The 21462-nt window shown below is 31.8% G+C and overlaps 1 protein-coding gene across 2 annotated transcripts in view; it reads left to right on the top strand.

Annotated features, from left to right (window-relative positions):
- LOC118205558 (splicing factor Cactin-like) overlaps positions 1–21462 on the top strand; it is a 117761-nt gene that overhangs the window by 6440 nt on the left and 89859 nt on the right. Inside the window, exons 1-2 of one of the 2 annotated variants that reach the window (XM_085809967.1) lie at positions 12470–12579; positions 19044–19113. Coding sequence is in view for 1 of the 2 variants with exons in the window: in XM_085809966.1 (XP_085666092.1) it covers positions 19044–19113 (70 nt within the window). In the remaining variant the exon portion in view is untranslated. Of the gene's footprint in view, positions 1–12469; positions 12580–19043; positions 19114–21462 lie in introns of those variants that run through there. The other variant, XM_085809966.1, reaches the window with a different exon arrangement.

Here is a 21462-nt window from a genome sequence, read left to right as displayed (position 1 = left end):
TAAATTCCCCCCCTTTTCCCGATTAAAGAACTGTAATTCGTCCATTAATGTCACGTGACATATCTCATGATCTCTCATTTCCCTCACACAAAATAATGCGTAATCGGAACTGAGTACTTCTCACATTATTCCCAAAGTCCTAGGTAGTAACAACGAGATATATACTGGTAGAGAGCTTATTGCAACCTCCAGCCATTTCCAACGTTAGTGTCACGTGACTGCAGGTCTAATTCCGAAAGTCCGGAAATACTTTACATTCATTTCTATGGGACGAAAGACGCCTGGTCTGCTTGGTCATATAAAATTTAAGAAAAAATGGTTATTCACTGCAGCGCCTATGTATGTAAAGAAAATTTTGTAAAAGGAGGACCTGTAACCATTCATAGCTAAGTTAAAATTGCATGATTTATTATTTTATTTCCAGTATTTTTGTCATTTTACTATCTCTATTGAATTGGTTGGAAAGTTTCAGCCATATTGTATAAGAAAATTGCCGCTGTATATGACATTTTCAGCATGTATTAATAGCATCAAAATGTATTAAATACTGTGACATTATTTGTTGGAATCACCTTTTACAAATAATTGAATTTTATGTTCTTTTTCCGTGTACTCCGTTGAAATAGAAAGCTGCGCCAGTTGGCACTAACCTTTTTTCGCCAAGTCGTACGCGTTTTGGTTTCGTCAACAAGTACTGCCTGCGATTAAAAAAAAAAAAAAAAAAAGAGGGAAAAAAAAATGCTATTATTATTAAATTATTGAGATAAGATTGTGCGATATGTTTACTTTGTTAAAAAAAAAAGCTAATTCAAAATCTATAAAATCTATAAATGAGCTGAAAATTTGTATACTAGTGTATCTTAGTTAATAATGCATGAATAAATCCTAAAATTTTTTAATTTAAGCTAATGCATAAGAATACTGTAGTAAAGCAGGAATAAAGTGGCAGTGAATTCGAACTTATCAAACATTATAAGGAATAAAATGGTATTAACTTTTAATGTCAATAGATTGCCTATACGTAAAAGTGTCATCTATTTATAACTTAATCACCTCAATATTTGATTGCAGAGTTTTTCCTCTCATAGTAATATTTGTTTAATTTAAGATTTTTAAAAAACCTTTTCCTTTAAAACTATTTTTTAGCAACATAAATATATCATAACTATAGAATATTCTTTAATTTATAATGAGGATTAAGTGTGTATTAAGATTTTTAGTAGGAGTTAAATTTAAAAAAAAATCCTTGAAAACAGGCTTTAACTTTTTGTTGCATACAAACAGTATATATATATATATAGTTTGTAAAAAAAAAAAAAAAAAAAAAAAAAAAAAAAAAAAAAAAAACACCATCAAAACTATATCTGAGTGAACTTTTGCAGGTTTGAATGAGGCTTCCATCATTATATCTTTACTGGTTTTCATTTTCTGTTCGTAAAAGCTTTTTTTTTTTTTTTTTCTTTTTCTGTGAAACAGTTAGTTTTATTTAAGCCCTGTATTTGTTAAAATAAAAGCATGTATTTTTAATTTGTAGTTTGTATTTTATTTTCACTGTTTTATTGATCTTTTAAAAGTAAATATCACATTATTTATATATCTATAAAGATTTCCATGGTTTTACAAGCTAATTTTTTTTAAATTTATACCATCTCAAAAAAAAAAATGTTTCATAATTTCACAAGTCAAATTTCCCATATCAGAGCCATATATAGGGTATTGTATTTCATAAAGTTATTCATGTAGTATATAAAAATGTTTAGTTTCTATATTTAGGCCAAATTGTGTGTTTTTGTTTTAAAAAGCTCATTACTTATTCACTAATCGAAAATAGGAAATTTGGAATATACTTGACTACCAGTTTGAGTAGGTGATTTTTGGTACTTGTTCCTGATATAATTTAGAAAAAAAAAAAAAAAAAAAAAAAAAAAATTGAATAAATAAAAAATAGCATTAGTCCACTTAAAATAAAAATATATTTTATATGAACACCAAACTTTTAAATATGAGCAGGACATGCTTTTCAAACGAAAAGCTTTATTTCTGCATCAGATGCAAGTTGGATCCTTTCCAGCTGGTGAAAAATGAAAGCTTTTTGTTCAAAATGTGCGTCCTGCTCGCGTTTAAAAGATTGGTTAGGTTAGGTTATTTAATTACGGCAAAGCCTCAAGGGCTATCTGCCTAAGGGGAGGAATGCCTTCGTGGAGGACTTTCTAAGGGAAACTGGCTCGTATACACTTTACACATGGGGAAAACCCCGAAAACACTCATGCAGCCAGCCCGCTCGCGGGATTCGAACCTCGGACCGAACTACCAGTGTTCAGCGATTTTACCGCTCGGCCGCTGGTGGGCCCTAAAAGGTTGGTGTTCATACAAAGTAGTATATTTTTTGTTTTACTTAATTTTTGAGTGTTTATTTGTAATTAAATCCACTTACTGTATAGTAAATACTATATTTAAATGCACATTTTCGTAATGTGTTTATTTAATTGGGATACAGTAATAAAATAGAATATGTATTGTCATGTTGGAAATTATAATTCAGAAAGAAAATTTTATTTTGGAAATGTACATTTTACAGCTGATGTGCAAAATATGAAATCTTACTAAATTATAACAGTTAAGGCAGTAGCTCCTAAGTTTGCATGAAATTATTTTCTGGACATTGCTAAGTTTATAAGCACTTTAATATGCAAGTAACTGAAAATGGGCATTTACAATCAGTGAAAGATCTGTTTAAAAATAAAAATTTTATTTACTATCATACATTTCCAGAATGCAAGTACTATTGGTAACACTGAAAGGTCAAAGGTAAACGAAATTGTTCCAAAAACTATTTCTGACTTTAAGTAAAGTTATGTTTACTTAAATATAAAAAAGTAAAATATATTTCTGTAATAAGATTTCAGTATAATTTATCTTTTGTATCATAAACTATATTATAAGTTTAGACAGTAATAGTTTATAGTTCCAGTTGAAAATCAACAGTCTGTAAGTATATATTTCATCAATTGCATAAATACATATATTACAATGTGATTTTCTTTTTCTCTTTAGGATGCAATGCATTAAAAATAAACGAGATTTTTTTACCTTCTCAAATATTATAACATTAGTGCAATTAATTTTTAAGCATTATTCAAAATTAAAGTTTCCATCTCAATTTTTTATTATTTATTTTATATTTTCTTCCTAAAATTATTTAACCTAAACATCTTAAGCAATGGCGCAAATAATTTAAAGCGATTATTAAAAATATAGATAAAATATTCAGGAAAAAAGAGGTTAAGTTATGTCTAAAAATAATTGTAAAAAATCGAAAAACCTAATTCGAGATTGTAGTCTGCCGACTGCCAGCAGACGGAAATAAAAAACACTACCTGCCATATCAAAAGCACGCCAAATTGGCGATGAACAGCCTAAGCTATCACTTCCCAAGAGCGCCAAGACCATAAGTCGCGTGGTATATGTTGGAGACAGCCTAGCAGACGAATTCTCTGTGGGTGAGCCGTCTACCTGTTATATGAAGTCGTTGGGTAGTAACCTTTATCGCCTACCAGAATGTTGCCAAATTACCTGTTACCATATTCCAAAGATTAGCCAAAAATGCTTAATCATGACGAAGATTAGGTGCGAAATTGGGAGAATCGCACGTATATTCATAAAAGTATTAAAATTTCAACAATTTTGTAGTCCTACTACTTATACTTGCAAACAGTCTGTCGAATGGAACTGAAAACATCTAAATTTCAAACTGTTAAGAAGGGAGATAAAAGGATGATTTTGGCTGAAATTTACTGGAAATTTTGTTTCCACAATCAATAAAACATAGCAGAAATTAAATGTTAAATGTTGTCAAAGGCAGCGTTTTTGGAACTACTCTTATATGTGCCCTCAAGTCGCCAAATTTCTTGCCAAACATTTTTGGCGAGAAATTTCACGATGCCATATTACTATCTAAATTTTTTGTGTACATTTTGAACTTTAAGCTTAAAATGTCTCCAAAAATGCGGTTTTCGCACATGCAAAAGCCTTGTTTTGAACACACAATGTAAGCTAAAAATCCGAAACAAAAACAAAAAATTTAGATAGCAAAAACATAAAGTTTCTAACCAGAAATATTTGACAAGAATCCATGTACACAGCAATGTGTTTTAACTTGAAAAAAATCTACGAATTGTGCAATCTAGGCAACAAAAGAATCTATGAACTACACACACCTCGCTTTAATAAATTAACATAACAACAATAAATTTCAAAGAATACCATGCACACAGCATTCTGTTTAAACTTTAAAAAAATCTGCTAATTGCACAATCTAGGCATTGCGCACAAATCAACCAAATAAACTGAATTAAATTACAAACAAGTCAAAAAACAACAGTAACAACAGAAATTCATAGTAAAAAAACAACATAACATTCTACAAAATAAGAACAAGAATAAAATAAAATGCACTTACCATGAATGAAGGCTTGTTGGAACAGCAGAAATACCAATTTCATGCCGCCTTTAACATGCTGCCACATAATCATTATCGTATTTATCTGACAGCCAGACACACTATCCAGAAAATTCATACTATGGTTCACAAATAAATGTTCAAAACCTTCTTTTCCTAAATCCTTGTAAGATTTCCAGCCATTCGAAAAAATAGTTGTACAAGGCTCGATCCGCTTTTTAATACACTGCATCAGCGTTTCCTTACTTCTATCATGCACAGCGTCTAAAAATAATCTCCCAGACCCTCTTGTACGAAGGGGTAGTTTGTCCAGAAAGACTATTAATTTTGTTTTGGCATTTTGCGCTGACTCATTATAAAAGGTGAATCACTTTTCAAATTATTGCCACCAAACATTACAGCCCTGTATTGTATTTAAAGAAATTAAATAATGAAGGATCTGCATAAATGTATGTTTCTCGCATTGTGATGAAATGGTACCTAGAGCCATCAAATTTTGAATAATGTAATCCTTCACTGAATATTGGCATCTGGAAGCCCAAATTTGGAATTTGTTTTATTACTATTTCATATTTTGTAAAGCATATACAGTCAAACGTCGTTAATTATTATTTTTTGCAGACTGTTAGAGCAATTTTATAAAAGTAAACTTGAACTTTCGATTATGTCAAACAGAATATCCGATATATATTTACTAATATGTAAAGGATCTACAAAGCGAAAGTATGTTTTGAAATCCGAAATCTGTTTATCAATTTCACGCTGCTCTGCGACAGGGGGGGGCATAAACATCGCGGCGCACAATGAATTGGAAGTTGATCTGTCAGCACTATCCTTATCTTCAAGGCAGATGTTTTTATTTTATTTGGCTTATAATTCCTTACTAAATGTAGTATTTCATCTCGATGTACTCCGTCTTTGATATGATTTAAATCAAGTTCCTCGTCATTATAATTCGCTTCCGATAGTGAAGAAAGTGACAGAGAGGTTATTGAAAACGAAAACATTTCGATTGACAAATTAGTCGGTATTCCCGACACAGCAATTACAAGACTTGAACAGTGGAACTTTGTAACTAAACAAGAAATTATGTCTGTTTAATAAAAGTATTATTACATGAAATGAAGCAACTTAAACAACTTACATTGAAAGAAATGTTTAATAAAGTAAACAAATAAATATTAAGCTTTTTCTTTTTGTAAATTTTGATACCCTTTAGATCATAATTGTTCTTTATTTCATAAATTAGAAATTTCATATTTTTAATTTTGCAATTTCTGCATGTCATCTTACCAGATTTAAACTGATGATCTATAATCCGGAAAAATCGATAATCCGGAATTGCCGAAGTCCCGACGAGTCCGGATTAACGACTTTTGACTGTATGAGTTTTTCATTAAGAAACTCTACGATTTCAAAGCAAACAATGGCAAAACTTTAGGGAATAAAACATATTTTTCTCCAGCACACAAGACTGTCTATCAGAAATTCTAAAGATGGGTGTAATATAAAATCAGAAAGCTGTCAAATTTTTTTTTTTGTCTTTTTAGCTTTATTATTAAGCATAGTTTTCTTCGTACTTACGCCACATATAGTTCAACACCAAAATAAAAAAAAAAATTAAACCTGAATAGCAGCATATGTTTAGAATGCTAGATGCAGTGTTAAGTGTTAGCATACATTTTAATATTCTTTTTTGTTTTTTTTCCCAGTTCATTCAGTATCTAGTTTTCTTAGTAAAATGGTTAAAAGTTTTTTTTTTTTTTTTTTTTCATAATTAAATTTTTATGTGTTTAGTTATTAAGTGTCACGTTGTTTTGTGCAATTCACAATTGCACATGTTTAAAGAAATGCTTTGTTAAATTTGTTTAGTTACTTTTTGTATTATTGTATTACTATTGTATTGCTATTTACTAGTACTATTGTATTACTATTTTTAATTTTACAAATATAAACAAATTGTCAGGAAGGGGGAATCACACATTCTAATTGCAAGGAAGTTCGATGTTAATTATTCCAATGATTGCAGTTGATATGATTTATTGATGCAAGTTATTTTAATATTAGGCTCAAAATCGCTCAGTTTAATTTTTAAGTCATCTCGTTCAAAAATATCCGATCTGTTCCTTGTTTTCCTTTGTATTTTTAAATTGCATTTTCTTGCTTAAAAATTTATACATTAAAAAAAAAGGTGATTTAAAAATATATTAAAATATTTTACTGTATTTCCCCCTTATATTTATTTTATGATTCTTTCCTTAATATGTGATACAGTTTTGTATCACCAAACAGGTATCAATTTTATTTATATATATGTGATGTACCAGCTTTAGTCGTAGCTTAAATTATCAGACGATAAGTTTTAAAAATAACAGGATCCATTTATTATTATTCAGGAGAAATAGCAGTTACAAAATCAGATATTCAGAGTAAATAAAAAGAATTACTAATAATTTTTTCTATGAAGTTTACTGCATCGTGACATTTAAGAAAAAGCCCCGATATTCTTTCTACGAGTCCTTTTATAGCCTCTGGAAAGGCGGAGCTTCCAAGAAATGACATCAGCCTTGTCAGCCAATCCAGTTCGTTTTAAATACTTCCAGAACATTCTATAACTGTACGTGTAGAAAAAGCGGGAAAAACAACTTGACTACGGGGCTGTGGATTTAATTCCATGTACTTTCAAATAAGAGAACGTCGCCATTAAAAATGAAAAGAACATACAGTTAGAATTTTAAGTGTATTCTTGACTATGGAATTTTATTATTACAAATATTCCCTCCATCTGAAAAGGCTTGAAGCTGGGCACCTCGACCACAAGACATTCCAGATAGAAAACATATTTTAAATAATTACTTAATTTGTTTGAAGAACTCGCATCCAGAATTCGAGTTACAATAATATTAATCTTAAATAGACTCTCTCACTATAACACAGTCAATAATAATATCAATACATAAATTGTAAATAGTATATCTTAATATATTGACATTTATAGAAAATAAAGAAAAATAACATTATGCATGCAGTATTGGGAAAACATTTCTCGAGAATAGTTTCAGTTCTGGATCCAGGTCTTTAGAAATTGCTGCAAAACATTAGAGCAGTTCTTATTTTACAAATCTTTCATTTCTAGTTCGCCGTGGCTTTAATACTGAAAATTTCTCTTTGAGGTGAGGTACTCCTCTATTTTTTTCTTCATATCATTGACAATTGCAGTACTTGACTAATTTCTTAACATTTCCTTTTGACTTTTAGTTTGTTTACAGTATTTCATTTTGACTACTTATTCATATAAAACACTTATTTTGATAATAATCATTTTACACAATAATTTTACTCGTATTTTACCTTTTACTGTCGACAATGACAATTATGTCATATACTGCATTGTCGTTCAACACAACTTTCAACTTCAATAGTATTTTATAATTACCATTAATGTCGTTGCCAAAAAACAATTGACAAATAAATACAAAATAAATACAAAGATACAAAACTACACACCAAAAATTTACAACACAGAAAATTAGACATTAAATAATTAGAGGTGCTCTAATTACCTTTAGTAGCAACCCCAGTTGAGCATTTATCAAAAGGAAGGTTGCCTACCTATTGGTGACGTAGTTTAAAATTTTTTGGGTCTTGGTAGTGTCCTAGTCTGGAAACATGGACAATATCAGTAGGTTTCTTTGTGTGGTAATTCTTTTTATCAATTTCATAATTAACCTCAGATAATTTTTTGACAATTTGGTATGGTCCAGAATAGGGAGCTGTCAATTTACGTGTATTTGGAAATTCAAATTCATCAAACAAAACTAGATCACCAGGTTGAAAATCTACATCAGCAAATTTTGTGTCATAACGACTTTTATTCCTTTTATGATATTCAATAGTTCTCTCTTTAGCTAATTTTCTCGCTATGCCAACCGGAGGGTAAGTCTAGGGGAGAATCGAAAGGGAGTTTTCCGAGTAAAAGATATACAGGGGTGAATTTAGTTACCGAATGAGGGGAATTATTATATTCACTAATAACTTGATCCAAAATTTTCGTCCAATTTTAGCAGACTTTGTTAAAATAACCTAACCAAGAAATTATATCACTGTCCTTGGAATCTTCAAATGGAATAATATTTAAATCTATTGTATCTTGATTCACGTTTAGTGAATCGTCAAGATTAACGGGTTCCTGATTTGTCGACATTGTAACTGAAAACTTTAAAATTTTCTTGAGAACAAAAATGTGCACTTTTCTCAAAATATTTTTACAATAGTTAAAATATTTTTTTTTTAAACCAAAAACTCTTCAGAGTATTATCAACGCTTCATAGAATAATAGACTTAAATAAAAATTTGTATTCTCAAATTTTGTGATTATCAATACACATTTCAGGATAATATCAAATCTTACTTAGAATATTATTAATTAGAATAAGATTTAAAATTTAAATAAACTCGTAATTACTTTACATAATATAGTTAAACCGAACTATTGTCGTAGCAACTTAGTTCACACACTGAGAAAAAATAATTTCTTAAAATCTGTTCTTACTTGGCTGTTGAGTACACTATTTAATCCTGCTCGTTTGTGTGCTGTGGAAAAAAAAAAAAAAAAAAAAAAAAAAAAAAAAAAACAGCATAAATGATTGAAATTCTTCACATTCTTTCCAGCAGACGATATCCAAATCATGTGGTTCTAACTATGAGACATGCTCAAAATGCGATAGCAAAGCTGTATCACAATTCACAATTCCTCAATATATATATAAAAAAAAAAAAAAAAAAAAAAAAAGAAAAACAGCATAAATGATTTAAATTCTTCACTTTTTTCCAGCTGACGATATCCAAATCATGCGGTTCTAACTATGAGACGCGCTCAAAATTCGAAGACAAAGCTTCACAATTCACAATTCTTCAGTTGTAAAAAGCAGACACAACTTGCACTTAAAAAGTTCTTTCTCTTCCATTGGAATTACAGTCAAAAGTCGTTAATTCGGACACCCATAATCCGGAATGATCTATAATCCGGACCTCAAAGCTACAAACTTTCTGCGCATGCGTCGCATTGACGTTTTTTGACGTTTACGTGTGTGCGTAAGACCTTTACGGCTGCGAATATGCCCGTGCACATAAAACGTTTACGCATGTGCGTTTAATGTATAACGGATGGTACAAGCTATACTAAAATTATCTAATTCAATTAATGTTGCAGATTGCGTTGTTCCTTAATCTTCGAATTGGATCCGGCTTATTATTTTTTGCAGACAGTTAGAGCAATTTTATAAAAGTAAGCTTGAACTTTCGATTATATCAAATAGAATTTCTGACATATATTTGCTAATATGTAAAGGAGATCTAAAGTGAAAGTATGTTTCGAAATCAGAAATCTGTTTATCAATTTCACGCTGCTCGGCGGGGGGAACACCGCGGCGTGCAATGACTTGGAAGTTTATCTGTCAGCACTATCCTTATCTTCAAGGCAGATGTTTTTATTTTATTTGGCTTATAATTCCATAATAAATGTAGTATTTCATCTCGATGTACTCCATCTTTGATATGATTTAAAACAAGTTCTCGTCATTATAATTCGCTTCCGATAGTGAAGAAAGTGACAGAGGTTATTGAAAACGAAAAAATTTCGATTGAAAAATTAGTCGGTATTCTTGACACAGCAATTATAGGACTTGAACAGCGGAACTTTGTAACTAAACAAGAAATTATGTCTGTTTAATAGAATTAAAGAGAAAGTATTATCACATGAAACGAAGCAACTTAAACAACTTACATTGAAAGAAATGTTTAATAAAGTAAACAAATAAATATTAAGCTTTTTCTTTTTGTAAATTTTGATACCCTTTAGATCATAATTGTTCTTTATTTCATAAATTACGGTTTCATATTTTTAATTTTGTAATTTCTGCATGCCATCTTACCAGATTTAAACTGATGATCTATAATCCGGAAAAATCGATAATCCGGAATCGCCGAAGTCCCGACGAGTCCGGATTAACAACTTTTGACTGTATTTTCCTTTTGGGTACACTCATCGTGCCGACTCCTTGTGATGTACCAGCTTTAGTCGTAGCTTAAATTATCAGACAATAAGTTTTAAAAAAAACAGGATCCATTTATTATTATTCAGGAGAAATAGCAGTCACAAAATCAGATATTTAGAGTAAACAAAAAGAATTACTAATAACTTTTTGTATGTAGTTTACTGCATCGTGATATTTAAGAAAAAGCCCCGATATTCCTTCTGCGAGACTTTTTATAGCCTCTGGAAAGGCGGGGCTTCCAAGAAATGACATCAGCCTTGTCAGCCAATCCAGTTCGCTTTAAATACTTCTTGAACATTCTATAACTGTACGTGTAGAAAAAGCAGGGAAAACAACTTGACTACGGGGCTGTGGATTTAATTCCATGTACTTTCAAATAAGAGAACGTCGCCATTAAAAATGAAAAGAACATACAGTTAGAATTTTAAGTGTATTCTTGACTATGGAATTTTAATATTACATATATATATATTTATTTACTAGTCAATGGGATCTTGATTATGCTAATCAATTGCCATTGCATATTCGTCTGTTGACCACCAAATATGGAGATAATTCTTTCTTATCGCTATAGCACTTTCAGTAACTTGTAGCCTCACTACTTTGACACTTTGGGGCCTTTATTATGACAGATAAGGGTGTAACGTAAATTTGAATACAGTCTTTTAGTTACAAATTTTTCATACATCTACTAACTAGTAAAACTTTCAGAATCACAATTTTAAACACTCTCTGACATTGTTGAGCAATGGTTACGTGATACAAATATGGCATTGCCACTCCAATATCAAAGGATAATAAATATAATATTTGTTAAATAATAAAATATTACAAGGGTTTAAAAAGCTGGACATGTTACTATGAATAGTTGTTAGTAACATGTTAGTTAATAGCACATGTTAGTGAGAATAGGGTGAAGAAAATTTAAAGGTCAAATACTAACTGAACATTGATAGTTAAGATTTCTTATCAACATGTTTGAAAGAGTATTAAATTAGGATGTGAACTTGGAGTTTAATGAATTGCCTGTAGCTTAAGAAAGCACATAAGGATTTGGAAGAATTGTGCCTAGTTACATTAGTCTAAAATGAATGTACAGAAGTATGGGAAGACAGTATTTAAAGTATTTATAGCTAAGTTATGGAATGTTGCCTTTTTTTTTTGCATTTTGAAACTTGTGGCCTTCCCTCCCCCACTCTCTCTGAACCAAGGATATTGAATCAATGGGTACATGAGCGGGGCTGCATATTCTCACCAGTGGCTGAAATTCAGAATGTTCTTTTCTGAATTGTTTTATGCTTGGCATCCTAAACTATTTTGCTGACGTTTAAAAGTTGTAACTGTAAAATTTATTTAAGCCAGTCTTTGTAAAGATTCCTCTTTCATATGTGCATTTTGTTAGACCCCTAAGAATTAACTTTTAAGGTACTGTTATTATAATTAAAAAATTAGCTTCTTTTAAATATCGCTTGTGCACTGGGTGCACACTGACCAGAATTTATGAGACACTGATTGAGGCAGTTTGTGACTTGAGCTGTGTAAGTAGCACTAAATATCTAAAAGATTGATTTTATAAGATTTTGAGCTTTCTTTATGGTTGACTGCGCAAACTAGAGCTGAATAAAATTGATTAGTACATGTGTATTAGTGTAATGACCTTAATATAAGATGAGGGATTTTCAGAATGCTCCAAACTCTAGCAACCATGTTCAAAACACTTCTTCAGGCAACCATGTGCATAACCATTTTCAAGCAACTGTGCACATAATAACTCTTCAGTTTTAAGAAGTAACGTTGTCATTATCTTATGCATTCTTTTGTTGTATTCCAAATTTCAATGGCTTTTTACCTAGAAATGCATTTTTTTTTCTTGTTAGATTTCCTTGAACTCAATTTTAAAATATATGTTTATTGGATTTATTTGCAATAGAAGACAGAAATTACAGAAAAATGTGAGTAGGAATACAGTATTTTACAGTAGCATTGCTTAAAGGAAACAACTGTTTTGAATTTATTCATAAAGCAGCCACCAGATTGTGGATTGCAAGTTGATTAATTTTTAAGGTAAATAACCCAATCAAAATTCAATATATATTATATATATATGTATATTGAAATTATAGGGCATTTTAGATTTTCTGTAAGAAATTGCTTAACTGTTCCAAGGCGGTTGTATGAATTCTTAATACCAAGTGAATTGTATAATAAAACAGTTAGGGTGAATGAGAGTTTGTCACTGTCATTAAATACAATCATATAAGTAATCACTTCCCAATTCTTTTCCTCCAGGGAAGTTATTGAAGTTGGTGTATGAGGAAATGTAGAAATATCAATACGAGATCATTTTTTTATAGAGTTCTATCTGAATAACTACTGAACATTTTGAATGAAAGCATAATTCTCTTCATTTACAGCTTTGAAGACCTTCTTGAATTTTTATGTTCAGCATAATAATAAGCTTCATTTAGCCATATTTCCCACCTCATCAGACACCACCCAAATCTATGATTTTTCTGCCAATGTTTTGGTAGTTTTTCAAAGCCAAAACTTGAAACTTGGTGGCCACAAGTTCAAAAAAAGATCAACCTCATTTTGGATGTCCTGCACAGAATGGAAGATAAGTACCAGCAAAATGTAGCTGCAGGTGGGAAAAAAAAAAAAAAAAAAAAAAAAAAATAGAAGTCTGAAGGAGCCGATGTCAGGGCTATATGGTGGGTGTTGTAAAAGATCCCATTCGTGTCCCCATTCGAGTCCAACTGGTGAATGCAGACACATGTGGTCTTGCATTATCTTGATGAATCATTACAAAATCATGCCTGAACTTAGTTCAATGTGTTTCCTTGATAGCAGTGTCAACACAGAATAGGATCTTTGCTGTACACATTACTGTTGAGGGTTTTACCTTTATCCAGGTACTATTAGTGGATAATACCATGGCAGTCCCACCAGATACAAAGCATGATCTTTGTCAATTTGCACTTCATGACACTGCTGACAGACTCACCTGGCACAGACCAATTGCCTTTTTGGCCTGTGTTGTTGAAGTAAATCCACTTTTTATAACAAGTGATGATCTGGTCCAGAATTTTGTCCTTGCATTGATATTCGAGCAGATTAATGCAAGCCCAAACATGTCTGTCTTTATCTGCTTGAGTCAGCATATGCGGCACCCAATGATTGAACTTGTGTGTCATGTTTATGCGATGCATAGCCTGACTAATGGACATGCCACTAATGTCTAACTTCTTAACAAGTTTGTAAGAGGTTGCATACTTATCTTCTTCCACAAGTTCTTGCAGGTGGTCCTCATCAACATCAGTAAGACGGCCAGAGCGCTCTGCTTCTTGAATGTCATAGTCCTTATTTTTGAACTTTCGGTACCAACCCTTCATTGTGTCATATGGTACAACATTAGTATCTAAAGCTGTATGCATGATTTGTTGACATTCTGTTGCAGACTTTTTGAAACAGAACTGGAAGCAAATGATGGTTCTAATCTGGTAGCTTGATAGTTCCATTTCAAATGCCTTATACTTAATGATAACTATATTTTTTTACAAATTTCACAACACAGTGTTCTAAAACAAGTCTCTTTCTTTCAAATGCCAAAAATCGTTTAATAAAATATGATTAAACCCACCAATGTGATCTGTTTGCACAGACAATATTTGTGGTGGTGGGTAACGTTCGTTGAAACCTGATATTTTGGGAAGTGCATGGCTTTCTTCATATATTTCACTGCATCAGTCAGGAAGAAAATAATGTTAGCATGTTTAATTTCATAAGTCTATTGAGATATACTGCAATTAAAAATTGCTTCCACAATTTCTGTTGTCAAGAGAAAGAATTTCAGTGGTTTCCTAGGGTCTGATTTCCATTAGAGTGTTGATCATGAATCTGCCAGCAGCATTGAATTGTACACTGATCATCAAAAGTAAAGCATAATGAGAAAAAATGCTCACTAAGTTAATGTTGCAACCAATATCCAATGCTGTAGTTATTTATGTTAATTAAATACAACTGAACACAAAATTGCACATCTGTGCATACACTAGTGCCAGAAATATGCAAATTCGGCGGTTGACAACGTTGTGCACAATGAGCACATGTTGGAATTCCGGTCTGTAGTGTTGTTTAAAGTAAATATGGTTTGTAAGAACGATCAGTATTCAATAGGCATCGTTTAAGTAAAGGTCAGAAGTTGCAGATATTTGGTAGAATTGAGGGAGGTTAGACACAAATGCAGCATACCCAAGATTTGAATATCCCTTAAAATGCCATTTCAACAGTTTGGAGCTGCAATTTAAGCACTGGATCAGTTGACAGAGAGCCTAGTCAAGGGAAACCTAAAGGAACAACTGCATCAGCAGACCATTTTCTGTCATTATCAGCTCTAAGAAACTGTGAAGCAACTACAAGAGATTTGGTTTTAGACCTTCTGGCTGTCACATGAACTCAAATTAGCTATTCTACTGTTGCATAAAGGTTTACTGAAGTTAGACTGTATGCGAGGAAAACCAATGGTTTGTATCCCACTCACACCATCTTCCAGAGGAGCTGGTTCAAGTGCTGTTGTCATCATGTTCAGTAGAGGCAAGACGTTTGGGCCCGAGTAATGTTTACTGATGTCTCCAGATATAGTCTAAACAGTGATTCTAGATGTGTTTTGATCTGGAGAGAGGAAGGAACACTCAGCTTGTTTTCCCTTGTCCATGAAATATCCAGTTTCCATGATCTTGATTTAATGGTTTGGGGAGGAATCGTGACAAATGGCTGCGCTGAGCTGCATATCTTTCAAGGAGGTTCTGTAAGTACCCAGACATATGTGGATGAGGTATTGGAACCCCAAGTTAGACGGTTTAGGGGTGTTGTTGGCCCAGAGTTTTTGCTAATTCATGTCAATGCTCAGCCTCATCCAGCATATGTGATGTCAGAATAATTGCAGAGAGAAGGTATCATTCAAATAGATTGACTGCCTTACTCAACCAACTTGAACTTGATTGAGCATGTGTGAGATGCCTTAGGGTGCCAAATTTCAATGCACCAAATTACTCCCCAGACCCTCCAGAAGCTGAAAAGTGCACTTTTAGAAGAGTGGCACACAATTCCACAAGACTTGATCAACACTTTGGTAAAAATTTTCTACAAGATGTGGCTTAATTTTTTCAGCATTTTTCAGTTTCCGTAAATTTGGTTTTAAATTAAATACTTTGCAAATAATCAATTGTCAGACATTGTCATTTATGTTAACTAATGCATTTTGTGCAAATTTCTGTTAATAATTTTTCATTAAGCATCAGTTACATTCAGAGCTTAATTCCTAAAATTAGATGTACTGGAGCCCTTAGAAGACTGTCAGGAAAGAGGAACAAGAATAAGTAAATAAAATGACTAATAAATCATTAGTAATTAAAAAATAAATAATGATTAAAGTAATTAAATAATTGTAATTAAAATTTAATAAAATATAAAAAGATAAATTAAAATTTAATAAGCAATTTTTAATACAACTTTATTTCTAAAAAATAATTTTCAAAATCAAATTTCAACTGAAATTTTTGTTCAGTTACATAAAAGAAGCCTTCTTATTCAGGCTCCGCCGCACTCCAGCTAGAATTATGATTTATCCCCAAAACAAAGAAGTACTGGAGTCAGGCTCTGGTGTGCTCTGGTGCAATTTAAGCTCTCTTTACATTTTATTTCTGTCATTATCCTCCAATTTTGATGCCCAGTGTACAGTCCAATGCAGTTATCAATGAAAGCAAAAATAATGCTCTCTCCAACCAAATACTGCCAAGTACAATAATATATGCAGCATCTAAACATGCCTTGTTAAGATATACTTGCAGCGCACTTCATGTTACAAATTTCCAAGAAAAACTTTTTCATTTTCCACTTTCTATAGCAGAATGTCAACTGATGCATAATAAGCACTTGGGCAAGTTTGGATAAATTCAGGGTTGCATGCTGTCTTGCAAAAAGTGATAAAAATGAATGCATCTGTTAGCTATGCATATTTTAGGAGAGTATTGAAATATTAATGATGGTAATGTTTCATTTAAATATTTCATGTACTAAATTAATGTGTTACTTTGTATAAGAAATCCATTTGTCAAATTACCTCTTCATGATGGTATGGATTAGGGAGCAAAACATCTAAACATCTGTTTAAGTACAGTTTTTTAACCTCAGTCACTTAAAGGATGATTAAGGGATTATGTTGTAAATGAGAACAGTGTTAAAAAATTATTATTAATTGTGTAATTGGTAATAACTGTGCCAATTGTGATATGATATAAAATCTTTTTATTTAAGTACATTAATATTGTTCCTTTTGTGCATTCATTATTAAAACATTTGAAGTAAGAATTCCTGTTGTACACCAAATTCAAAGAAAAGAATGAAAAAGTTTTCTTTTGTCAGGAAATTTTTTCACAATGAATGTCTCGAAGTTTGATTATCCTAAATATTTTACCATGTTCTGTTGACTTTGACTATGGAAGAAGTTAAATAATACATTTTACTCCAGCTGTCGACTGTAGTCAACAAAATATTTAATTAGAGATTAGCCCATAGAATGGGATAAATAATAAGCTTATACTGTGGGTCACTATGTATTTTGTATGTAGATAAACTTAAAGCATCTAAAGTTAAAAGTAAATTGGAGTCAAAGCATGGCAATTCCTCAACAATATTGTTTAACCTCTTTACAAGGGTATAGTTGCAGAGGCATGAGGTATTTTATTTTTTGGAAGCAGGAGAGATGAAAAATTAGCAATGCCTTTTTCTGGGAATCGAACCACAGACCTCTGGAATACTAGCCTAACGTGCAGAACCACTACACCACGAAGGCATGCTAGGAAGGTGGGAGAAATACCTATATACTCCCCTCTTTTAAAGGGCGACTGGGGTTTTTAGGGGACCCAATAGCCAAATCCTGGGTGAGGAGAATAATCATCCAACACCCTTTTTAGTTCGGGTGCCACTATAGAGACATTAGGTTATTTTGAGGCCCGAGAGATGAAAAATTAGTAATGCATTTGCTGGAAATCGAACCACAGACCTCTGGAATACTGTCCCAGCGTGCAGAACCACTACACCACGAAGGCATGCTAGGAAGGCAGGAGAAATACCTTATACAGTTATTAATTTTGTTGAGGAATCGCCTTGCTTTGATTCCAATTTACTTTTAACTTTAGATGCTTTAAGTTTATTTTACTTCAATCCTGCAGCTATCCTGCTTCAATCCTGCAGGGTTTAAAAACTTTGCTTTTTATTTTTGCCTTTTATTAAGATTCTTTGTGTAATTATGTATATATACAGAGAGATATAGATTTTGTAATAGGATGTCTTGAAGAAAGCTGCGATGGATTGGTGATGGTTCTTTGCATTGTAATAACTTGCAGAGGTTTTGCTGCACAGTTAGAAAGATGGCACTTGAAGACAGATATAGCCATAAACTCTACACATAACTTTATTGCTTGACTACTAATTCTTAGAATGCATATTCTATTTCATTGCATATCATCGTAAGTGCATTATACCCCCACTTTAAGATATTTTTAGAACGATGGACAATAGGTCTATTTCACTGCACATCATCATTGTGAGCACATTATACCCCTTTACTGTAGCCTTAAATCCACTGTTTAAGTGCCACTGAAACAATTTGTTGAAATTTTTCCAGAGGCTAAGTGACACATCTGCGAGCAAAGTAGTTGGATAGTAAATGGGAAAATGGGAATAGAGTTTGAAGAAAAACGCACATGCAAAAGTTAGGAAGATGACAGTTGAAGATAGATATAAGTGTAAATTCTACACATAATTTCATTGCACGATTACTGATTCTTAGAATGCATATTCTGTTTCATTGCACATCATCATTGTTAGTGCATTATACCCCAACTTACAGATTATATTTTTAGAACAATGAATAATAGGTAGCAGAGGCTAAGCGACACATCTGTGTGCAAAGTAGCGTCTAAATAGGAATAAAGTTAGAAGAAAAATGCAGTTATCCGGTATGGCAGCCTAATTAAGAGAAGGTTTCGGTTTAAGTGGTTCATTATGAGAAAGTTTCAATTCTTGAAACTTTGAATTCAAGTTGTGAATCAGCATTACGCAGTGCAGAAAAAGGCATTACTATTTTTTGAATGAGGGGGATTAAGAGACTATTGCTAGTTTAAATTATAATTATTTTTATTTATATATTTTTTTTATCTTACACATGTATATGTGTGTATATATATATATTCATATATATATATATTCATATATATATATATTCATATATATATATATATATATATGCCCATTATTCATTGTAGAATTGTGAATTAGCAAACAGTAGTTGTATTATAATGTTCATTATGAATATATATATTAATTAATATAAATAAGCATTGTAAAGCAATTTTATATTACATAATACATATTAGCATCTGTTTAATTTATCACGAGTTGTCTGATATTACTGTCAAATCTTGTGCTATGAAAAATGAATAGTAAATGCTGCTTTTTGATTTCAGGCCTGAAAAGAGTTTATTAAAATCCTTAGAAACTCCTGAGCAAAAACGTCTCCGACGTTTTGCAAAAAAGGTAATTGATTTTTTTAGCATTTTAATAGTAATAAGAAAGTTATAGACATTTAATTAAACTTGTAGTATTTACATTTATAAACTTGTAGCAAATTAGTAGATATTTAATTCATACTTGATTAAATTTTTAGTTGACATTTTAGTTAATCCTTAACATCAATTGGTACTGTTCTGTTATCAGGACCGGCCTCAGAAATGTGTGTAAATATACATGTATGTGTGAATTATATTGTTCATGCATGCATGAGTATATGTACCTATGTATGCAAGTATTCATATATGCACATGCATACATACATTTCTGAATCTGGTCCAGGTAACGCAAGAGTGCGTATGAATTATTATTATAGAGGTTAACAGAGGCTGACCAGGAGGCTAGTATTGCATATCACAAGTCAGTTTAAGACTTTGTTCCTAGTGTGTAATCTTTGCAAGTGCAATATGGGTCACTGTGCTTTGAGCAGTGTTTTCCATGATGAGAGCTAGTGGGTTCAGCCAGTTTCCAGGTGAATGCCAAATAAGCCAGTACCCAGCTATCTGAATTAAAACAGTACTTGTTGTTTTTCTTAGCCATTTCATGTTTGGATATTTTCTTGTGGAAAAAAATAAGCAGCAAAATACCAGACAGCGGAGGGATGTATACTGCTTTCAAAATTAAAAGAGCAAGCTTGTTTTTTCGAATTTCTCAAAAAATACCAGATAGAATGTAATGAAATTTAGTATGGTTAATCCATCCATCAGATATCCTCACTGTGATGATAGTTATTAACCATATGATTCCTTTATGGATAATTACAGTTCTCCACAAAAAAGAATCAAGAGCCAGCTTCATCTGTGAAAAGTTTCTACCTTTTGGCAGTTGGGAAACATTTATCAAATACATGAAGTGGTATTCAGGCATCTAGTATGATACCTGTAAAAACCTGATATCTGTGCCGCGTATTTCCAAACCCTACCCCACTTTTCGAATTTTTGATGTCACGGAAATATCGACTAGTTTCACCTGGCAAGACGCCGACCCCACTTTTGACTACTACGGCGCGCATTCGAAAGAATTGCGCTTGCTAGATAGTGTGTTAAGTGCTAATTGTGAGATTTTCGCAATTTAAATTATTATGAGTGGGAATTTACGCAAAATCTTTAGTGAATGGTTATTGTTTATCGACGTAGTGTATTTGAGGAAAGAGGAGAATAATTCACTGCTGATGTATACATTAACAGTATGAAAAATCTGGAAGGTGATACTCGGCAATAAATGTGCTGCATTTCATTGCAAAATTCAGCGACGCCAGTAAAATAAACGAAAGTGTTCGAAAAACTTATCCACATCTGAAGCCACTATACAAAAATTGTATGTGTGCCAATACAGCAATTTAAATTAAAAAAAAAAAAAAAAATGCAGAAAACTTCAGATTAAGGAATAAGAAAGAATTGCAGTGCCTCTATGTGCTTAAAAACTACGAAGCATTCTGCAGACTTTCGTGCCAAAATCAAGGTTAACAAATAGATTAATACATTTTATTGTTTCTTTTAGTGTATATATTTCAAAATTATTAAAATAACTTGAACAGTTGTTTAATTGCTTAAAACAGCAATAAAGTTCATTTATAAAGATATACAAGGAACTTCATAATTCATTGCTTTGGTGAACAACTGAAATTCACGAAATTACCTAACTTTATAACATTAAACATCTTCGTAACTGTAGTATCATGCTCTGTTTTATAAGAGCTTAACTACTTCTAAAAGCTAACTACTAACTAAAAGCTTAGCTACTTACTATTCATTTGTTATACATTAAAATATTTTCTGATTTATTTACTAAATGCGTAATCAATTATCAGGATTACTAAATGTATTAAAAATTTCCATACATGCTTGTGCAGTGTGAATGCATGTTTGTGTAATGAACTTTGATTTTCATGAATGAAAAAGAAATACAATCTCCGAATAAGTACTTTTTTGTTTTCCAGTTCCTGTGTTTAGCTGTAAAAGTAAATTCACTTCAAGTATATGTCTGTGCAATTTTGACGATGTAAATGCTGAAATGTATGTATAGTAAAATTTCAAAAAAAAAAAAAAAAAAAAAAAAAGAATATCCGGAAAGCTCTTGAAATTTTGGATAGCCGAGCATGTAAAAAATGAAATATTGTAATAAGTGAATGGAAGAATAAGCTACTAGTCTAAAATCATAAAAACAGTTCATCTTATTTGTATCAACTTGTGTTTCGGCCACCAGAGCTCTCTGCCTGTCTGTTAGATATTATTTCGCAATGCGCAGATTGTATGCGTAGTTCGCATTTTGTTCTTGCATTCTTAAAACCGCTAATTGTAACTCTGTTGTTTTACT

This window comes from Stegodyphus dumicola, chromosome X2, assembly GCF_044657685.1.
Source record: "Stegodyphus dumicola isolate Sdum_Otavi_A_Nest chromosome X2, ASM4465768v1".
NCBI lineage: Eukaryota > Metazoa > Arthropoda > Arachnida > Araneae > Eresidae > Stegodyphus > Stegodyphus dumicola.
The sequence above is the reverse complement of the archived record's forward strand: the minus strand, read 5'-3'. Positions and strand labels throughout refer to the sequence as shown.